This window comes from Charadrius vociferus, unplaced genomic scaffold, assembly GCF_000708025.1.
Source record: "Charadrius vociferus isolate BGI_N301 unplaced genomic scaffold, ASM70802v2 scaffold301, whole genome shotgun sequence".
NCBI classification, from domain to species: Eukaryota; Metazoa; Chordata; class Aves; order Charadriiformes; family Charadriidae; genus Charadrius; species Charadrius vociferus.
In genome coordinates this window covers 623217-643420 of record NW_009646842.1, presented here as the reverse complement: position 1 = coordinate 643420, position 20204 = coordinate 623217, and the positions used below count along the sequence as shown (strand labels likewise).

At 44.7% G+C, this 20204-nt stretch overlaps 1 protein-coding gene across 1 annotated transcript in view; it reads left to right on the top strand.

Moving 5' to 3' along the window:
* The window catches only part of EPHA1 (EPH receptor A1), a 37734-nt gene that overhangs the window by 1573 nt on the left and 15957 nt on the right, over window positions 1-20204 (top strand). Inside the window, exons 2-4 of the mRNA XM_009892335.1 lie at window positions 1799-1866; window positions 15752-16027; window positions 17717-18107. Of these exons, the coding sequence (XP_009890637.1) occupies window positions 1799-1866; window positions 15752-16027; window positions 17717-18107 (735 nt within the window). The remainder of the gene's footprint in view (window positions 1-1798; window positions 1867-15751; window positions 16028-17716; window positions 18108-20204) is intronic.

The following is a 20204-nucleotide window of genomic DNA, read 5'->3' as shown; positions in this document are numbered from 1 at the left end:
CCCTTTTCCGGGGGGGACTCCCCCCCCCCCAGTGGCTGCTTGGCAGCGGAAGGAGCCGCTGCTGGCGGTGCAGTGGCATGGCACACGGGCTCGGCAAGGTTCCCATCCTGGCCACTGCCGAGTTCCTTTTCTCTTGCTGGGCTAGAACTTGCTGTTCAGCCCCTCTCACTTCCACATCACTGCTTCAGGCCTGAAGAGTGGGATAGATATTATCTGGGTGACGGTTCTGGAAGGACAGGCTACCTCACCCTGGGAGTTTTTGGAGCCAACAACACAAGAATAGTATCTCAAATAGAGAGACTAAGAGCAGAAGAGAAGTGAGTGAGGAGCCTTGTCTGGACAGGGAGTCTGTGACTAGGAAGGTTTTGCCATATGACCATGCTGTGAACACCGCCAACTTGCAAAACCCGGATTCCTGCTTTTCCCTTCTCCCAATCCTGAAAGGGTGTTTCAGAGGTGAAAACAGCAGTGCAATCCCTCTTATCTCCGATTCTGGGCCCACAGCCTGCTTCCTCATTCCACAGGATTCTTGCTGATCTGCACTTTACACTCTATTACTTGTAGTTGGCAGGCAGTATTTGTAAAGCAGTCAGATGAGGGGGAGGAAATCTGGCTATTTAAATACCATTTAAATATTTCCCCCCTCCTGTCTTTCACCCCCAAATTATTTTCTGAGATGTTTAGAAATGACCCCTCTGAATACACCCACAGGAATCTAAAAGGGAATCTAAGGAATTTTTCCTGTTTCCTATGTTCCCAAAGTGGGGCTGCCATAGGTGCACCGAAACCAGCAGTCTGTCCTGGCAGCACCGGCAGACGCACCGGCAGGCACGAAGCTGCACATCCAGCAGTACGACTTATTCCAACTCCTCTCCCTTCTCCCTCTTTGCCTACTAAGTGATACATTTTTAATTTCTCTTCCGGTCAAGACTTGAGGGCAAACTCTGATCACATTTTCAAGTTTCTTTGAGGGCTAAAAACGAATGTACCACTGAATTTCTCCTTTGTCACATGACTCCAGGAGCCCAGGCTTAACACAGCCGTGCATGGCAATTCTGCAAGAGGTGGCAACGCTGTGCATTGGAAGCCATTATTCTCTTGCTGTCACGGCCAAAACAATCGTGATGGGGGGAGAGAGTGAAACGATTTCCAGGCCATCGTCAGATGGTGGGCAGCCTGGGTTGGAGGGAGAGGGCCCAGCAGCCTGAGCAACTGATGCTCTCATGGCTCTTGGGTACTGTGAAGGTGGAAAGTCCCTTTGACAACTTCACACTGCCTCTGTAGTTTCCCACTGTGTTTCAAGTACTGAACAGTACCTCTAGGCGACACCGATTGATCTTTTGTGTTGGTAATTTGTTTGATCGCCTGCCTCTTCATTCATTTTGTCTGCTGCCTTCCTGTTCCAAGCAAAGAGGTGTTCAGCTGCTAATGCTGGGTTCCCATTTCAATAGGCTTCAGCATCCTGCTGCCATTTTGGGGCAGCTTTAGGAAACAAAAATTTGTCGGGGTTGCATTGTTTTGGGGGGTTGTGTGTGTTACTTGAGTGGAGGGTGGAAGCAAAGGGGTTCTTTTATATGAGGAAAACCTTTTAACTGCTGACCAGCTGCAGTGTCTTGTATCTTCCCATCCTTCCTCTAGCCATGCTTTTTGAAGGTAAAAGGTCACACAGGATATGGGACTGTGGGCTGAAAGAGCAAGTGCAGGCTTTGTCTTCTGTGACAGATCAAGGATGAAGCCATTCCATGGTATGAGTTGGGTCACTAATTATGTATTTTTTTTTCCCCCTTCTGGTTTTCAGTGGATCTGCTTGACACAAGCACTGCACAGGGTGAACTGGGCTGGCTTCCAGACCCTCCAGAAGTAGGGGTGAGTACACATACTTAAGGAAAGGGAGCCACTGGGAGTACTAAATGACAGAAAAACATAATCTGAGTTGAAATTTCACCCTGCCTCCCAAAATCGGGCTTCTGCACCTCCACCCTCTCCTGGACATTGTATGCTTTGTAAGTCTCTCTCCCTTGCAGCCCTTTCACCTCTGCAGCTTCACCTGCCAGCCAGCTGTTTGAGGTCTAATGCCTCACTGACTTTCCGTAGCTCTTCTGATGCCTGTTGACTTCCAATAGCTCTCAGTGATTAAACACGTCCTTGAAATACATTTTTTCCATGAAGTAATAAAACTTAAGGGAGAAAAGGAAAAAGTCAAATCATCACCCAGTTTTTCACCCTAACACGTTGCAAATACATCTCATGTCTCCATTTCTGGGCAAATAGCCATGGCAGAAGTATTTCCGTGTCGAAGTCTCTTAAGAATTTAGAATCTTTGTCTGTTCGGGGTTGTTCTGTCTTTTTTTTCCTCTTGAGTACTGAACTGAATGATTCGGTCACACATTTTTTAACACAGCAGCTGACTGAAGAAATAACTGTTAACTCATGGGGCAGCAGTCTGGCCTACTGGGTGGGCTGCAAGGTTCTAGGACCTTACACCCAGCCCTAATGCTGTGTTTGGCCCAAACAGCTGATAATGAGAGAAGCATTTCCATTTGTTTCATGAATGTCAAATTGAGTTGATGGAAGCGCTTCAAATTCTACTCCTGAATCCACTGCAAAATTGGACCCCAAAAGACAGCTGAGGTCTCAGCTCTTTTTGTCCAAGTACAGCTATTTTCTATGGAGTACAGTTGAGCAGTCCGTCTAGCGTCACAACCTACATTGTCAAAGATGGTTTCCTTTGTAACAGCAGGACTATGGGAGTGGTGGAAGGAAGGCACAAAGAGAAGGGGATTCAGGAACTACGCTACAATAGTTAGAAGGATGTATGTTAATATATAGTCCCAGTGCCTCATTCATGCTCATATCTTAATAGCAAGCCCCAAGCTCTGCTATAGAGAAGGAGTCTTTACCCTTGCTGCTTATAAAGTAGACCTGGGTTCAGCCTGTTCCTAACTCATTTTCATAACTTTCCTCCGTAATGCACTGTGGCTGGTTTAAATTCACCCCAGCCTCCTCCTACTCCTGGTAGTCTTGCTGGGTGAACTGGAGCCAGACGGTGAGGTTCTCCTGTACTGGCATAACAGCATTGGATGCATTCGTACAGCTGGTTTGGTTATTATTATTATTATTATTATTATTATTATTATAATACCCTACTCAAAACAGATGCCCTGGTGAGACATACATGTAGATCATGTTTTGCCCATTGTTCCCTTTGTTGTCCCCATCAACTGTCTGTGTGGTAATTTTAACCCAATACTAGGCTGCAGGCATGTTCAGGATGAAGTCTGCCTCTTGAAGAGATTGGGAAAAACCACTGAACAGTGCATTCTAAACATAATCTGATAGAAAGAAGATAAAACCTGTGTTACAGAACATCTGATTTTTGCACAGTGGGTTCACAGCAGCTGCTTGTGCCACATCTGCTTTTTAAAATATGTATATTTAAAATACAGCAGTTGTAACTGGGAATTGTAGAAGATGATGGAAAACATGGCTGAGAGCAATCTAAACTAATAGATCAGAATACCGATGACTGATAAACTCACAGAGGATGAAGAATAGATTCATTGACTTCCGATGAGCAACTCTTGCAGGGGTTTGTCTAATTACGTCATTTCCCAATAACTGTTAGGTGGAAGGCTGACAAATTGCCACAAGCAAAAACGGAACAATGGGTGATTCTCTTGGAATCAGAACTTTGAATAACTGTTTCTGAAATGATTCTTCCAAAACGAAGAAGGAAACATGTTTGAAAGAGAACTGAGTTTAATTCAGAACATTTTTTTGACACAAAAGAACTAAGATTAATACTGAATAGTCTGACTAGCTTGATTAGTAACAGGCTGCAAACATCTGAGCTGTATTGCATACAGATTTGAAGGGTATATTTCATGTAACAATGCTACTTGTACCTAACCTCAGATGCCAGAGATCTCTCATCTGTGAGCTGGATTTGTGTCAATATGCTTATCACACAAAGGAGGAATTTGCTGTGAGGAATTTTCATGCTTTATATGGACAAGGTCTCAGAGGCATAGTCCAGAAGAGATTGGATAATTCTGTGGAGGCAGAATTACACGTTTGTTTTCACCCCACTTTTAGCCAATGACAATGGGTGAAGTGGATTGCCATGTGTGCTTGTTTCATGGTCAGACATGGTCTGTATCCAGTGTAGACAATGCTTCTGTTAACACATGCTCAGCCTAAGAACACCGAGCTGTATACCTGTCAGTTTTGGACAGCATGGGTCATTCTTCTGCACTTCTAGAGTACATTAACTGGCAGTGAAATCTTGCCTAAGCTTAAAGATATTCTTTAAGTGAAAGTGTCTGTACTTTAATTATTAAAGTGTCTGTAGAAGTTTGTTTGCTAAAAGGGTTGTGCTAGCTTGCTTTGTAGTACCTGCTTAGAAAGGGTTTCATTCATTTTAGTCTGCTATTGGAAACTAGGTGTATTGGTTTTGCATGGCAAAGTTTTGGTAGCCGGAGGTGGGGGGAGGGTCAGTGGTGGCTTCTGTGAGAAGGTGCTAGAAGTTTCCCCTATGTCTGACAGCCAACGCCAGCTGGCTCCAAGGTGGACCTGCTGCTGGCCACGGCAAAGCCCATCAGTGATGGTGGTAGTGCCTCTGGGATAACATATTTAAGAAGAGGGAAAAGTTGCTGTGCAACCATGGCAATTGGAGAGAGGATAGTATGTGAGAGAAAAAACTCTGCAGACACCAAGGTCAGTGAAGAAGGAGGAGGAGGAGGTGCTCCAGCTGCCAGAGCAGAGATTGCCCTACAGCCTGTGGTGAAGACCATGATGAGGCAGGCTGTCCCCCTGCAGTCGATGGAGGTTAATGGTGGGGCAGATATCCACCTACAGTCCATTGAGTAGCTCATGCCAGAGCAGGTGGATGCCTGAAGGAGACTGTGATGCTGTGGGAAGCCTGCGCTGGAGCAGGCTCCTGGCAGGACCTGTGGAGAGAGGAGCCAATGCTGGAGCAGGTTCGCTGGCAAGACCTGTGACCCCATGTGAGACCCACGCTGGAGCAGTCTGTTCCTGAAGAACTGCACCCCTTGGAAGGGACCCATGCTGGAGCAGTTCGTGAAGAACTGCAGCCTGTGGGAAGGACTCAGGCTGGAGAAGTTAATGGAGGACTGTCTCCTGTGGGAGGGACCCCATGCTGGAAAAGGGAAAAGGTGTAAGGAGTCCTCCCCCTGAGGAGGAAGTAGTGGCAGAGACTATGTGTGATGAACTGACCACAACCCCCATTCCCTGTCCCCCTGGACCGCTCAGGGGGAGGAGGTAGAGAATTTGGGAGTGAAGCTGAGCCCAGAAAGAAGGGAGGGGTGGGGGGAAGGTGTTTTAAGATTTGGTTTTATTTCTCATTATACTACTCTGATTTGATTGGTAAAAAATTAAACTAATTTCCCCAAGTTGAGTCTGTTTTGCCCGTGATGGTTATTAGTGAGTGATCTCTCCCTGTCCTTATCTCGACCCATGAGCCTTTCGTTATATTTTCTCTCCCCTCTCCATCTGAGGAGGGGGAGTGATAGAGTGGCTTTGGTGGGCACCTGGCATCCAGCCAGGGTCAACCCACCACACTAGGCCCTTAAAAATGCAGATTGTAGTTCCTATAATCACTTTCTTATCTTCCTTACCACCCCCACCCTCCCATCATCTAACAAAATCCTTGGTAATTTTTTTTGTCTTTGAACTTTTGAGATAGCAATACCAGTTGGGCATGGGGAGGTGTATTTCAGTAGTCATGGTAGATTCCTGTCTTTTAACAAATATTAGAGAGCGAATGATGATCACTTTGAAGGTGTCAGGAGTCTGGAATTTACTTCCTCTGATATATCTTTAAGGCTCCCCATTCTGCACAAATAGCCTGGCTACTTCCTCTGATTTAAAAAATCACTGAAACTTTCCATAAAAGGACTTCTCAAATCCTATCACCAACAAATTCAGTTACCAGGCATAGTAGCGTTGCTTCTTGGCAGCCTGTAAAATAACATTATAAAAAGTTAGTTATCTCTATTTTGCTTCCACATATAATTGCATCAGCTTTGAACAGATGGTGATGAGGAGTCATGTTATCCTCTTCCATTTTTCTTTTAATAGAAAGGCCCTGATCAACCTAACCTGGCTTTGAAGTTAGCCTTGCTGTGAGCAGGGCATTAGAGACCCAAAGGTCCCTTCCCCACCTAAATCTTTCTGTGGTTACGTGACAGTTTTGCATTGTTTGTTCATTAGCATTCTGAGCTTGCATTTTTAGCCCAGGCACAAAAGGTCCTTCCAGTTTTACCTGATGTAATGTTTTGAACTCTGTAATATCTATTCCTATGGATTTTCTGAATCAGTCTGTGGAGCAATGTATTGGGCAATCCAGTATTTTTCTTTAGTTGCTGTGATTATTTCACCCCTAGCTTGTGGGCCTATCTTGAAATTTTCCTTTTGTCCACCATGTCCAATTTCCTTTGTGTGTGTGGGAATAGTATTTGCATAATCCAGTCATACTTTCATGATTATATGTGACTATTTAAGTTCTAAGCCCTTTGAACTGTCGAATGCTGCATATTGGGCCTCGCAATATGACTTTCTGTCTCTATGCTGTTGAATGGATTATAATTTAACACACTTTATTCTTTTTTAGCTAGTAGTTTTTTTGGGGGAGCATGTTTTCACCAGTTCTAAAGCTGCCTTTGCTTGGAGAAGAGTCCTTTCTCACAGTAACTTTGTTTTTAAATTGGATATCATCTGTTATTTCAAAAATCACATGAACTCTGCTGCTGCCACTAATTGCCAAACTGTGTCATATTTATTACATGCTAAAGGTTCAGCAATGTTCAGTTCTCAACTGGTAGCTGGTTTATGGAGCTTGTTTTTCCCAAATGATATTCCTGCATGGATCATAGTATTATTAAAGCTTCCAGGTGATTTTCTTAGTTTCCTTTCTACATGGCTATTGTTCTCAATCTCCTATGCATGGTGAGATGGAGGACATAATTTTTTCTGCCTATTTGATACCCTTGCATGCTTCCACACATACTTCAAAGCGTTGCTGTGAGTTTCAAATTTTCTACCAGGTCTCCCAGTGTGCATGACACCTGATGTGCTCAACTGTTCCAAAATATACCTTCACACAGGACTAAAGATCTGCATTTAGTCCCACTGACCTAACACATCCCAGAGGATATTCATAAATAGCCACTAACTGCAACTATTGTGGCTCCAAAAACACTGCTTGTGCAGTTGTGCACTCCATGTTTCACAGGAGGTCTGATTGTGAACAGAGCAGCTGCCAAAGCTATGTGAATGCAATTTGAGTAACCCAGTGCTCAGTTTTGGTTTTTTTTTTTTTTTTTATGCTGTTATTTTTCTATTAAATCCCAGGCATAGTACAAATTCTGCGGTGCTCAATTATTTTCTTTAGGTAATAGACTACACCAAGTACCTGTGACCTGTCAGCAACTTTGATATCGCTGACCACACGATAATGTTTACATGCCTTCAGGTTCTAGCAAGGCGAGATACTGTTCCACTGGACTAAGAGGTCCTAGATTTTAATAACAGCTGATGGCTGGTTTCTGTTTCCACCACATCTGCTCAGACAGATAGGCCTGGTCGCAGGAGGTGAATGCACCATTAGCAAGTTTGCTGATGGTACCAAACTGGGAGGTGCTGTTGACTCTCTTGAGGGACAAGGGGCCTTCCAGAGGGATCAAGATAGATTGGAGCATTGGGCTATGATTAACGGGATGGAATTTAACAAGTCCAAATGCTGGATTCTGCACCTGGGATGGAGCAACGCCGGGCACAAGTATAAATTGGGAGAGGAGTGGCTGAAGAGCAGCCCTGCAGAAAGGGACCTGGGGGTGCTAGTGGGCAGCAGGCTCAAGAGGAGTCAGCGGCGTGCGCTGGCAGCCAAGAGGGCAAACCACATCCTGAGGTGCATCAAACACAGCATCACCAGCCGGTCAAAAGAGATGATCATCCTGCTGTATTTAGTGTTGGTGCGACCTCACCTGGAGTGTTGTGTGCAGTTCTGGGCCCCACAATTTAAGGATGGGAAGGTCCTTGAATGCATCCAGAGAAGGGCAACAAAGGTGGTGAAAGGGCTGAAGGGAATGGCCTATGAGGAGCTGTCAAGGACTCTGGGCTTGTTTAGTTTGGAAAAAAGGAAGCTGAGGGGCGACCTTATTGTTCTCTATAGCTTCCTGAGGAGGTGAAGTGGATTGGGAGGTGTTGATCTCTTCTCCCTGGGATCCAGTGATAGGAAGCGTGGGAATGGTTCAAAGCTGCAACTCGACTTCTTTACCTAGATGGTTGTCAAACACTGGAACAGGCTTCCTAGAGAGGTGATTGATACCCTACGCTGGTGTTTAAGAGGCATTTAGACAATGTCCTTAATAACATGGTTTAACTTGGTCAGCCCTGAATTGGTCAGGCAGTTGGACTAGATGATCGTTGTAGGTCCCTTCCAACAGAAATATTCTATTCTATTCTATTCTATTCTATTCTATTCTATTCTATTCATCATGAAGGAAATTGTGTTGTGGGCCACACAGACCTCAACCTGCAAGTGATTCCAGTGCAGCACTCCTATTTCATTAAACCTGGGCAGTTCACTTAATCAGACTTCTTGGTATCTTACTCAGATAGTCTTACCTGGAATGAGTCTCAGCCAGTCATCTTTTTGTAGCACCCGAAGGCGGTGTGAAAAATAACCGTCAGAAATGCTATTGTGTGCATCTTTTCCCACAACTGTTGACAATGCATGTCCTTTAAGATCTAACTCAAAGGGATGTCATCACCTCTGAACTTGGAATAGAGTAGCAGTATATACCTCAGCCTGCTCTCAATTTAAGTATTAGGGATAGGGGATTAGCTCTTTCAAGGGAACAGGATCTGTACAGAAATAAGCGACAAATGCCTAGTAAAATCAACAACTAACTGGAAATAGGAACAGCTCTGGCTTCACAGTCATATCTTGATATGTCCTGCTGCTGTTGATATGCAGACTGGTGGAGGTACTTGATGATATTCTGTTAAGTGAAAATTAGTTATTTTGCATGGATTTGGGAGAGAAGTAAAAAAAAAAAATGTTACGCATATCCAGATATACTTTATTTTACACAGAGGGGTAAGAGAGGGAAGTAAAAAAGTGAGATGAGAGGAAGTGTAAATTAATAACTGTACTGCAGGCCAGATTGCACGAGCTGCCAGCCAGGTAGCTGAGGATGAATTCACTGCCACAGATCCAAGTAGCAATCTCAGCTAGTGAACTCAGCGTTGTGACCTGGAGGGCAGAAAAGACTGAGCCAATGCGAAGATGCTGTACACCCATGACATGCAACACCACGGCTGCTCAGGCACTACAGGGATGACAGCACTGTTGCCTAGCAGCTTCAGGAAGCTGATTCACCCTTTTATAGCTGTTGAATGAGAGTGGACAAGGTTCACTGAACTTCCTCACGTCAACACAAAAGCACCACAAGTCAGATGGAGCTTTGAGATGAGTCTGCCTATAGCAAGGGCCTTGGAGAAGACTAACAGGCTATTTAAAGTAAAAAAAACAAAATAACTTTTATTATAATACCAGCCAAAATACTGGTGAGTTTGCAGGCAGGCAGGTTAGAAAGGAAAGGCTTTATATCTTTTGTTGTCTGCTGTGTCCTTCTGGATGGACCTATACTTTGAAGCACTATTCTTAGCATCTCAGAGGCAGAGTTGCAGAAAAATGTGCGTATTCCCTCTGATTTCTTGGAACGTTATTTCTGTTGCTTCTAAGGCCTAGTTCCTGGCTTCTCTGTGCTTGGCCTGGAGCCTGCCAGCTCCTCACTGTGAGTTTCATGCTGCCATCTCCTGCAGCTTCTTTTCTCCAGGCAGGTTTGATCATCCCAAAGAAAAGGCACAATTACCCCATTCCTGTGTGGGATTCCACCTGATCTGTCACTCATCTTTAAAAGGAACCTATGCAAACAGAGCAAGTGTTGCCCATTGCCATCAGAATAATTTCCCAGGTTCTCTGTAAATACTGGAAGTATATTTGACACAACATACAAAACCATAACTCACACCATACAAAGCCCTTTGCCTTGAAAAAAAATATCTCTTCCATTTACAATGGATCCTGTGCAATGTACAATGTAATGCAAAAATAACTTGAGAGCTAACATTTGCTTTACTGGTAATACGACTTTAGCCAAGAACTCTGAACTCTTTAAGATGCACCATCTGATTTTCCACTCCTGTCCTTTTTGTAGTTACTGGTATTGTTAGAGGGTCTTAGCAAAATAGGTATATATGAAACAAGTTTTCCAAAATACCTAGGTGAAATGTTGGACTACAGTATCATTATCCCTTACCTAATAGCATCTGTTGTGACCAGAACTGTTTTCATACAAGACCTTAATGTGGCCAGACAGTAAGGAGAATGAGCAGACAGCAGAACCAGAGTTTGATAAACAGGTTTTGTAATCAATGTGCAGGAGCTCTGTGGCTCACATTAGCACCTTATCTTCCCGTAAGAACCTGAGTACAAGTTAAATTGGAAGGAGATAGGTTGGATGGAGACCTGTGTGCTAGTGCCCTAAAGGACAAGTAATTACATAATGCAGTTGCTCCTCCCTAGAAATAATCAATGGATCATTGTGGGGAAAAAATATATCATCCCACCCAGAAAGATACTGTAGACAAGTAAACATCACTTGTACGTTCAGTTGTGTCAAAGACTCCATGATGATGTGATGAAATCAAACTTTCCTGACCATTGCCAAAAGATCAAAGAAATAAAAGCAGCCTCTTTGCCATCCTCAGATCTAAAGTTACAGGACTCATGAAGTTAAGTGTCTAGATGTCACCACACTTCTTTCATCATCATCATCTAAATTGTCTTCCACACCAGCAAAAGAACTTGCAAGAGTATTGAGAAACGTTCAGTGAAGGGTCACAGAAACTTCATTCTGGAATACTGTCAAAACACCACTGTGGTGCTGCTATTTTTGACTGGCTGGTCTAGCTTTACCTACTGACAGGTTTTTGTGAAGTGTATTTTAGCTGAAGAGAAGCTGTTCATCCTATCATGGCAGGTATCAACAAGATGACTGTATTGTCACAGTCTTTCCTCTGAGCCACTACGCTAAGAATGCAGTACAGCCGAACCTGTAATGTACAACTGTCTTCAACTCTGAATCTATTCCAGGAAATTTTTTTTGGTTATGGTAGTATGCAAATGCTACTATACAAAAGTCAAATAGACTCCAAAGGCAAAAGTGCTGCCAGGGGAAGGAAACAGAAACCATTCGGCAGTGCGTGTTCTGCTAGGTGGTTAAAGGTTTGGGACACCAGTGATGTATTGCTGCTGAGAAAGATTGCTGGTTCGGGGCCTGGCAATTTTTCCTTAGGAAGAGATTCCATGGATTAAAATAGTACTCTGAATTCTGTTGCAAATTAAATGGGGAAGAAATGCACTTGCTAAGCACAGGTACACTGTAGTTGGCTGTACTAACTCAGCCAGTCTTTTCATCTTAGTGCAACTGTCTAACCCAAAGTTAAACAAGTTATTGGTTTTCAGTATATGAACTCCTAACTTTTCCAGTGGAGACACACATCTTAAATTAGTAACTTTAAGCCTATTGGTGAGATGCTTGCCTTCTGTAAGTCTCTGGAAAGTAGCGCTATGCCTTTCTCCCAGAGTCTGCAGGCCACAGATTGGAAGCCACTGTGCAAAGCTATTGTGAAGGCAAATGAAATATAGGTCACAGCAGGCAGGCTCTTATCTGAAAGGAGACAGGGTAAGTCCCTGGCAAGCTGGAGATGGAGACAGCATTACTGTTGTGAGCCAGAAGCTCTTCTGAGCCTAATGATTTGCAATACTGTCACTGTCTGTTGCCTCTGTCACTGGTAGCCTACCTCTTTAATAGCAACGATCAAATTTGTATTCGTCATCATAAAAAGTTTGTTGGGGCCTTTTTCCACATAAAAAAGACTAAAACCAAAAGAGACTGCTCTATTGATGCCTGCAGAGCCTGAGAGGGTAACTTCAAGAAGTCATACGAACTGTCTCAGTTTGTTTCCATCTTATACCCTATGGCAGATCATAGGAAGAGTAGCCCACAGATGGATGTAGGAATCACAGGTTGTCCTAGATAGGCTCCTTGACACAGACTAACCTAGAGAAGGCTCATCTATAGAAAAAGCAAAGTAAGCCTTTGTTAGCCTTCAGAGCTTCAAACTGTATAATCAATTGAGAGTTGATCAAGGCAGATATTAAAAGGCATGTACCTTATCTTACCTTTGGATCTTTACTCGCAAGGCAGACCAAACCAATACTGTTTACTACAAATATCTACTGGCACCCTTCCAGATTGTCATTCAAGTCATTCTGAACTGCCTTCATAAAGACAGCTTGTCTCCACCACTGCCCTCTTTCTATTTAATCCAACCTAGCAATGGGAGGAAAGTTGGCTTCTTTTTTCCCAAACTTGCAGTGTTCTGAAGTTACTGAGAGAGTACTTTTGCTTTGATGTATTCTTTCACTTAAGACTTAGTTGCTGTGCCGGAATTATTTTGCTCTATATTATATCACCAGACCAAGACTTTCAAGAACTAATCTCTGGAACCAAGTGTCTGTGTTAGTATATGGCTTCCTGAGAAATACAGAACACCCTTTTGCTCTCAAATCCAATGGTTACATCCTTAGACTTTTTAGAAAGTCAAGCTCCTAATTTATGGCCCTCTCCTGAATGTACTGGCTTTTGTTTTCTTAGCAACTTTTTAAGAATTCTAAAAGGTTTTAAAAGTTTAAAGACTCGTTTAAAGACAGTTTAAACTTAAACTTAAAAAAGAATTTAAATGTAAACAAGTTTAAAAAGAGTTTTAAAGAATAAAATTTAAACCGTTTAAGAACTCTTTAGCTTGTTTGGAGCAGGGTGATCTGCTAGATGACCTCCAAGGGTCCTTTCCACCCTGAGTCTATGATTCTGAATCTCATGAGAAGGTTTTCTGTAGCATCACAGTTCACTGTGCCTATCTAGGACAGTTCACTGTAGAATCACAGTTCACTCACGGCTAAAATGAGGAAGTCGGACTCCCACTGACCCTCAGTTCTCCTAGAAGAATGTTTGCCATCCTCTGGCCAAACTGATGACTGGAGTAAGGATACAGTTTGGGAATGAAATGGGTTGAAAGTTGTATTATCAAAGGAGGTTGATTCAATGTCATTGGCAGACAAACTGGACAGCCAAGCAGTTCATATTGATTGAGCCAGACTTTACCACACATGGTCATTAAGAACATTACATTAAAAATCTGAGGCATACATTTTGATTTTGCAGCAGATTCTTTGAGGATGTCAGACAGTTGCTTAGCAACTTCTGGATTCATCACCCTTTCATTAAGTGTTGTATGTAACAGTTTTCCTCTACTACTTTGAATTTAAAAGCTTTACTGAATAATGAAAAGAAGTCACAAGCATATTTAACAATAGTTCTGTATTGTTAGCATAAATAATTTCCTCATTTAACTTCCTTTACCCATCAGCAGTAGAGTCTAGAAAAACCAAGTCTGACTCCCTTGTTATTTCTTTGCACCACACTGCATATGAAACTGTGCAATAGTCACTGCTAAGCATCTTTGCCCTGAAGAGCTCAGTCTGGAAGAAGCTGGGCTGAGATGAGCTAAGAAATATAGGAGTTAGCAGTTGGATTTTTTCCAGCAGTAGAGTTTAAAGGAAATTTTTCTGCTAGAGTTATCACTATTGAAAATGAAATTTTGGTCCTGTATCGCTTAAGTTTTGAAAATGGTATATTCAGGACATGCATCACAACAGCTTATATCTTTTGGTGAGACATGCAAAAATTGCTTTCTGGTGACACTTGTCTGTGGCATTGCCTTAGGATAAACTGCTAATGGAAACTTGTCTAACTCTTGGCCTTCAAATGCAATTATGCATTTCCCATCGGCTTGGTGGAGGCAAACACCCATGGAAAATGCTTCTAAAAGCCAGTCCTAACACTGGCAGTTTCTTTGCTCTTATTCTCCTTTCTAACTTCTATTCTTCTATTTCAATCTAATTCAGGATGTGTTGTAAATTCAGTTATGTAGCATTTTCCAGAAGTTCTTCAATGAAATAGTGCAAGGGTGATTAAGTAATTGCCCCTTCTGGTTGATCAATTGGAACTGATGAGTCCATTTCTCTCTCTTGCTATCCTAAGTCCTTTGACCTCTGGTAAGTGAAATAAGTGTAAATCCTGTGTGGTGCAGTTATATGCCAGCTGGATCAGATTAAGAGGGTGGGGTAACACTGGAGATTAATTACACGGAGAAAAAGGAAACAAGAAAGGAGACATAGATACCATCCGCAGAAATTCCTGGGAGGAGACTGCTAGTATGCACTTAGGTAAATGTCTGAAATCAGCCAGATAGGAGCTTGTGCTACCAGCAGGGCTTGCTAGCTTGGAGAAAGCACGCTGATAGTTTTCAGAGTGGGGCTGTATAGGAGGTGTGCTCTAAGTCATGGCATGAAAGCAGAGCCTCCTTTGGCACTCAGTGATGAAGGGTCCATCTCTTGTATTCTGCTATCAGAGTAACCTGGTCTGTGGGATGAGAAGCTATGAGAGAGGCTACAGGGTTGTGCTGTGAGTACAGAAGGTGGTGGTGCTGGAGAAATGTAAGTCTCGTGCTAAGCCCATGAGACTTGACAAGCCCCTACAGCAATATAGAGACTGAGGCCTTGTTTAAATTTTATCTGAACCTGGGGTGTGATTTAAAAGATGCTTAAACTTGTGCCAATACCTACGTGGGCACTTGTTTCAATTTAATTTGATTAAACATTTAAGTCATAATGAGAAAGGCAGTCTTAGCACAGGAGGAAAAAGGATTAAGCTATTTTCCCTGTGGACAAAACCCTACTTTCCAAGTTTTCAGTTCTCATATGTGACTTACTCAAAAGTGAATATTCTTTGCATTTTGCATCTGATCTGTGGTGAGGAAACAAAACTAGAACCACATAAAATTCAGCAGAAGTGTGTGTTAAAATATGTATCAAACCCTATTGGATTCATACAAATAGTATCAGTGAAGTTTTATAACCAGCTGGGCCCACATCCTCCTCTCAGCCATTATATGCCTGGGGACAAAACAGAACCTAGTATGAAATCAGGGAAATCAACCAAGTTCTAATAGTTAAATCAGAGTTTGCAAAATATCACACTTAAAGAAGCATGAACTCCAAATTAATGAGTGCGTGCTCTAGCACAGTCCTTCGGGAGCTGACCTTCCGGTTGTGTCAGGCCATGTTTTCTCTTACCCCTAAGTGCTGTGCGCTATTTTTAGGGGCAGATAATAGTGTGATCTGATATGTCCTACTGTACACTTTGAATGTCAATGGTGGCAGAGAAGTGGCCAATACATGGGAGTGGTGGGCCTTTTTCTCCATTTAATAAAAGACAGTGTATGAAAGAAAAAGATTGGAACTGATGTAGGATGAAGGGGATGTGCAAGGGTCCATGCACTGCTGTTCCCTTTCAGTTTGTCACAAGGCAGATCCCAATTACAGTATCCTCTTTGCTCCCTATGTAAAGAGTTTAGGCTGATATGGGGCTCTAGACCAGATGCAGCTTTTGCTCAGTGTAAGAGACCTTTAAGCTAACCAGGCTTTGAGCCCTGAATGCTATATGGGAATGGATCTTTTAGGCTAGATTTTGTCATATTTGCAGCGGAACTTGTTTCTCACATCTGTCTAACAATGTTTTCTTTTACCTGGGAGCAGTGGAGTGAAGTGCAACAGATGATAAATGGTACCCCAGTCTACATGTACCAGGACTGCAGTGTACTTTCCGAGGGTGACACTGATCACTGGCTTCGGACCAACTGGATTTATCGGGGTGAGGCAGCCTCCCGCATTTATGTGGAGCTAAAGTTTACTGTCAGGGACTGCAAGAGCTTCAAAGGTGAAGTGGTGACCTGCAAAGAGACCTTCAATCTCTATTATATGGAGTCTGAACAAGATGTCGGGATCCAGTTCCGCCGTCCACTGTTCATCAAGGTTCGTAGTGCTGGGGGAAATGACTGAGATATAGACTGAGTCATATCTTTCTGCTTAAACTAGTCATATCGTTCAGCTTAAGCTAGGTGTGTCTTGCTGGCTGGTGGAGGCCAGGAGAACCAGCACCTGGGGAGGGGCACGGATAGTAAGTGTTGTCCTTAGAATAAACTTTGCCCTAAGTGCCCTCTGTGATGCTCAGAGCAGTCTTTGCCACAGGAGGCACAGGGGGTTTCAAATGAGATCAGCTCTCCATTCTGCATAAGCACTTATTTAACTAGTCCCCACGTAGGTAAGGATTCTAAAGGGTTATAACAGTGCTAGATGGTTACACCAATTTTTAGAAATAGTAGAGCAGAGACCAAAGAAATTTGACTCGCCTTAGGTAACAAAGCAAGTTTAGACCAAGGGAAGAACAGAATCCAGTTCAAGTCTCTGTGCTCCTGATCATTTACTCTGATTGTTACGAGATACAGGGTTTTTGTTGTCTAAAACTGGAGGTGATGGCTTGCTATAATGCAATTCTCCCTTGTTGGCACTGCTATATTTTAAGTGCTGCTTCCCCCAACATAGCGCCCTCTTGCCATGGAAACATTTAAATTGCAGAACAGGGAACCTCAGATTTTTTGTAAAGGAGCTTTACAAAAATAACAATAACCCGGTTCTGTCCTAAAAGAAGCCACAGACCTAAATTATTTGAATGCCCTTTCATCTGCAGTTTAAGCAATGTGATGAAAACAAAGAACGGTAAAGGCCACCACAGGCAGAGCAGGACTCTGGTAAGGGATTCCCCTGCCTCCCCAGTGCTCTTCCACCTCCCCTGCAGCTTGGGACCTACCAGGTGAATTTGCGCGATACCTCTGCAACTCCTAAAGCTGCCTTGGGATCCCACTGCCAGATGCGGCTGCTGTGCAGATCCTTTCATCTGCCATCCAGCTACACAGAGCAGGTGGTGTCATGTAATGGGGAGGGGCCTGCAGTAGAGAAGATCAGTTATCAGGCTCTCTCTCCGAGAAGAAGGGCTACCCCACCATCATGCTCTCTGGGAAGGAAGGCCACCCCCGTTCAGCTTTTCCAGATCACATGATGTCATGGAGGCCTTTCCCATTTTCCCAGGCATTGAAAGCATCTCTCACTCTCATCCTTTGTGGGAATGTAAGAGCGTGGGAGCATTTTTCACCCAAGTGTCTACAGCGCTGAAATACATTGAGCACTGTCGGAGAAGCACCTTGTAGTAGATGATCTGATCTGCACCAAGTATACCCTAGAAAGAGGTGGCTGTGATTCACTGGTCAATTTAAAAACACAACTCTAAGCACAGTTGTGATTTTACTGCATACAATTTGCAAACAAAGAAAAATCTCACAGAAGAGAGATTTGCTCCTTTGGGGCGGTTCCTAAAGACCTCTCAGATCAGAGACTCAGAAGATAAGGTACTGTGTAAGACCAGTGAACGACTGCAAAGGAGTTGAAAGGAGATGGTGGAAAGTATAGAGGCAAGAAAGCATGCTGACCCTGCTGTTAACACTTCTTCCACATGCAAAGAAAGCATGCAGTGCACTAGCATTAAAAGCAGTTGACCATACAGCCTCTAAAAGGCCTTAGTGTAAAAGAAGTTTGAGAGGCATGCGTATCTCAGCTGCTGCTGCCTGTTCAGATGTTAACGCTGTTGTCTTTTTCTCTTTCACTTAGCTCAACACTGTGGCAGCAGACCGAAGTTTCACAAGCAAAGACATCGAATCGGGTGCCATGCAGCTGAACACAGAAGTGTGCCCCATTGGGAAGCTGTCTCGCCGGGGCTTCTACTTGGCCTTCCAGAACTCTGGGGCATGCGTAGCCATGGTGTCTGTCCGAGTGTATTACAAGACTTGCCCAGAGGCAGTGCGGGGCCTGGCCCGTTTCCCAGAGACGCTAGCAGGTTCAGAGGGGCTGACAGAAGTGCCCGGGGTCTGCGTGGAGTATGCGGCTGAAGAAGCGGGCTCTCCCCCTAGGATGCACTGCAGCACTGATGGGGAGTGGCTGGTACCAATGGGCCGATGCCTTTGCACTGTGGGGTTTGAGGAAGTCGATGGGAGCTGCGTAGGTGAGTATGCAGACAGACACTGGCTGTAGGCCATGGGAGAGGTTCCAGGGAGCTAGAGATCAGAGCATCTGTAAGCATAAAGTGGGATCAGGGGAGTTAGCGTGGTCTACCTCTCTTGCCTGCCCTCTGTGCCTGCCAGGTGTATCTTATACCTTTTCTCCTCTCCTTAGCTTCTCTTTCCCAGTTGTGATTTTTCTCCTCATGTGTCAGGTGTAAGACCTGCACACACCTCTCCACTCCCTCTTGGGCTTCATCCAGGAGCCTTCAGCTCTGCAGCTAGTTTCTGCGAGCTGTAACTGTGTGATTGACACTGACTCACTCAACAACTGGTTCCCAACCCTTAAATGGCAGCCTTGTTCTCTCAGGGCAGACGGGTCAGACACATGGAACAGTCTATTTGTCCCGTGACTAGAAAGCTGAGAGCCGGAGGGAGGCAAGTTTCTCCTCTGTGTCCCCTTCTGCTTGGACTGGGATGGCTCTTCTGCCATGGGAAACTGTAAAGCACATTGCACAATACTGTTGGTGCCTGGCTCATTTCTGAGGAAGACCAATTAGCAAGCATAGGAGTCACTGGGGTACTTGAGCCACAGAGCAAGCCAGGGTTGTTGGAGCAAGCAGTGCAGGGCTCTCCCGTTGCCACAGAGGGGACAAGATCCAGCTTCTTAGGGCAACTTTGTGTGTTTGTCGGGGGAGAGGATATGTGTGATGTTTCAGGGGATATGTATTACTGCAGGAAGGAAGGTAAAAGACAGCACATCTCTGCTCTTGTCAGAGCGGTGTGGCACAAGGCTAAGGCATACAGAAAAAAGATTCCATGCACTGCTCTCAGGGTCAGCAGGGTGCCCTGCCTCTCTGCTTTGTTCTACTACAATGATCTGGTGCCCCTATGAATCCCCACTGCTTCCTGCTCATTTCACTTGGGCTGCTGGTGAAGGTAGAAGCGCAAGATCCTTGCCCTTCTCCAGCAATCCCCTCTCCTTGCACAGCCCAGCCAGTTTTTCCACTTAGGTGCTACAGAGCTCTCCCCGCCCTCCTGAGAGCACTCCGCTGGGAAGGGGCAGGGAAGCTGTCATGTCTGGACAGGCCCCGACTGCTATCACAGCACAGGTTCATTCTACATCTATGCTTTTATCCCACTCCGCCCAGGTACAGCTGCAGCCAGAAGTGTCTTTTGTAGGATCAGTAGGGACTGGGGAGGTCTACCAGGAGAGGAAGGGAAGAGGGGAGAATCCAGCAGGGGTAGGGAGAGGTACTTCATGCCCAGAGCAGTGTCTTATTGGAGGATCAGAGGAGAAGGTGAATGTAGGTTGCCTGCTGGGGAATATCCCTCCGCAGAAAACACCAGGTGTTGCGCAAAGAACTGGGAACAATTCAGGTCAGGTTAAAGACTGAGGTCAGAGCTTCTACTTTTGTCCTCAGAAGATGAAGGACTTTTCCTTCAACCATGAAAAGGGCGACAGTATGGAGGAAGAAGACCTTTGGGCAGTGTCTTCTGGTTCTGAGTTTTGCCTTAAGTAGGTACAGGCAAAAAATGAAACCTGAACTACAACCCTTGCCTCATAACAGGGAGAACCACTTGACCTCTGTTACAGGACAGGAGGCAACAGAAAGCCAAAGGCTGAGGTTCTGAACTAGTTTGCTTGACCCCTCGGTGAGTTCCCGACTGTATAAAGCTCTGCTGGGTACACAATGGCTTAGCCATCCCATGATGCAGGAAAAGCAGTGCCTGCCCAGAGCGTTACCTCTCATCCTCTCACAGCATTGCAGACTTTGCTGCCGGTAAACCCAGAGCTCTGTGATTAACTTCCTCACGTATGTCATTTACCGCGAACATGAAGGCTGGCCTGTGTTCTGGTTCCTCGGTGGGCTCTGCAGGGTGGCCGGTGAGCCCAGCTCTCCGCTGGCCCAGGTTTGGTGTCTGCAGGCTGCCCAGTGCTTGCTGGCAGTCCCCCGAACGAACACCTGGAGGAAGGAGCACCGAAGGCAGGGAGGGACCCAGCCACCCTCTCTGCCCTCTGGCGCCTGGTTAAGCGGCGCTGAGCAGGCCCTTTCCCAGGCCTGTTTTTCCCCCCATCTTCTCGCCTGGAGCGGGTGCCC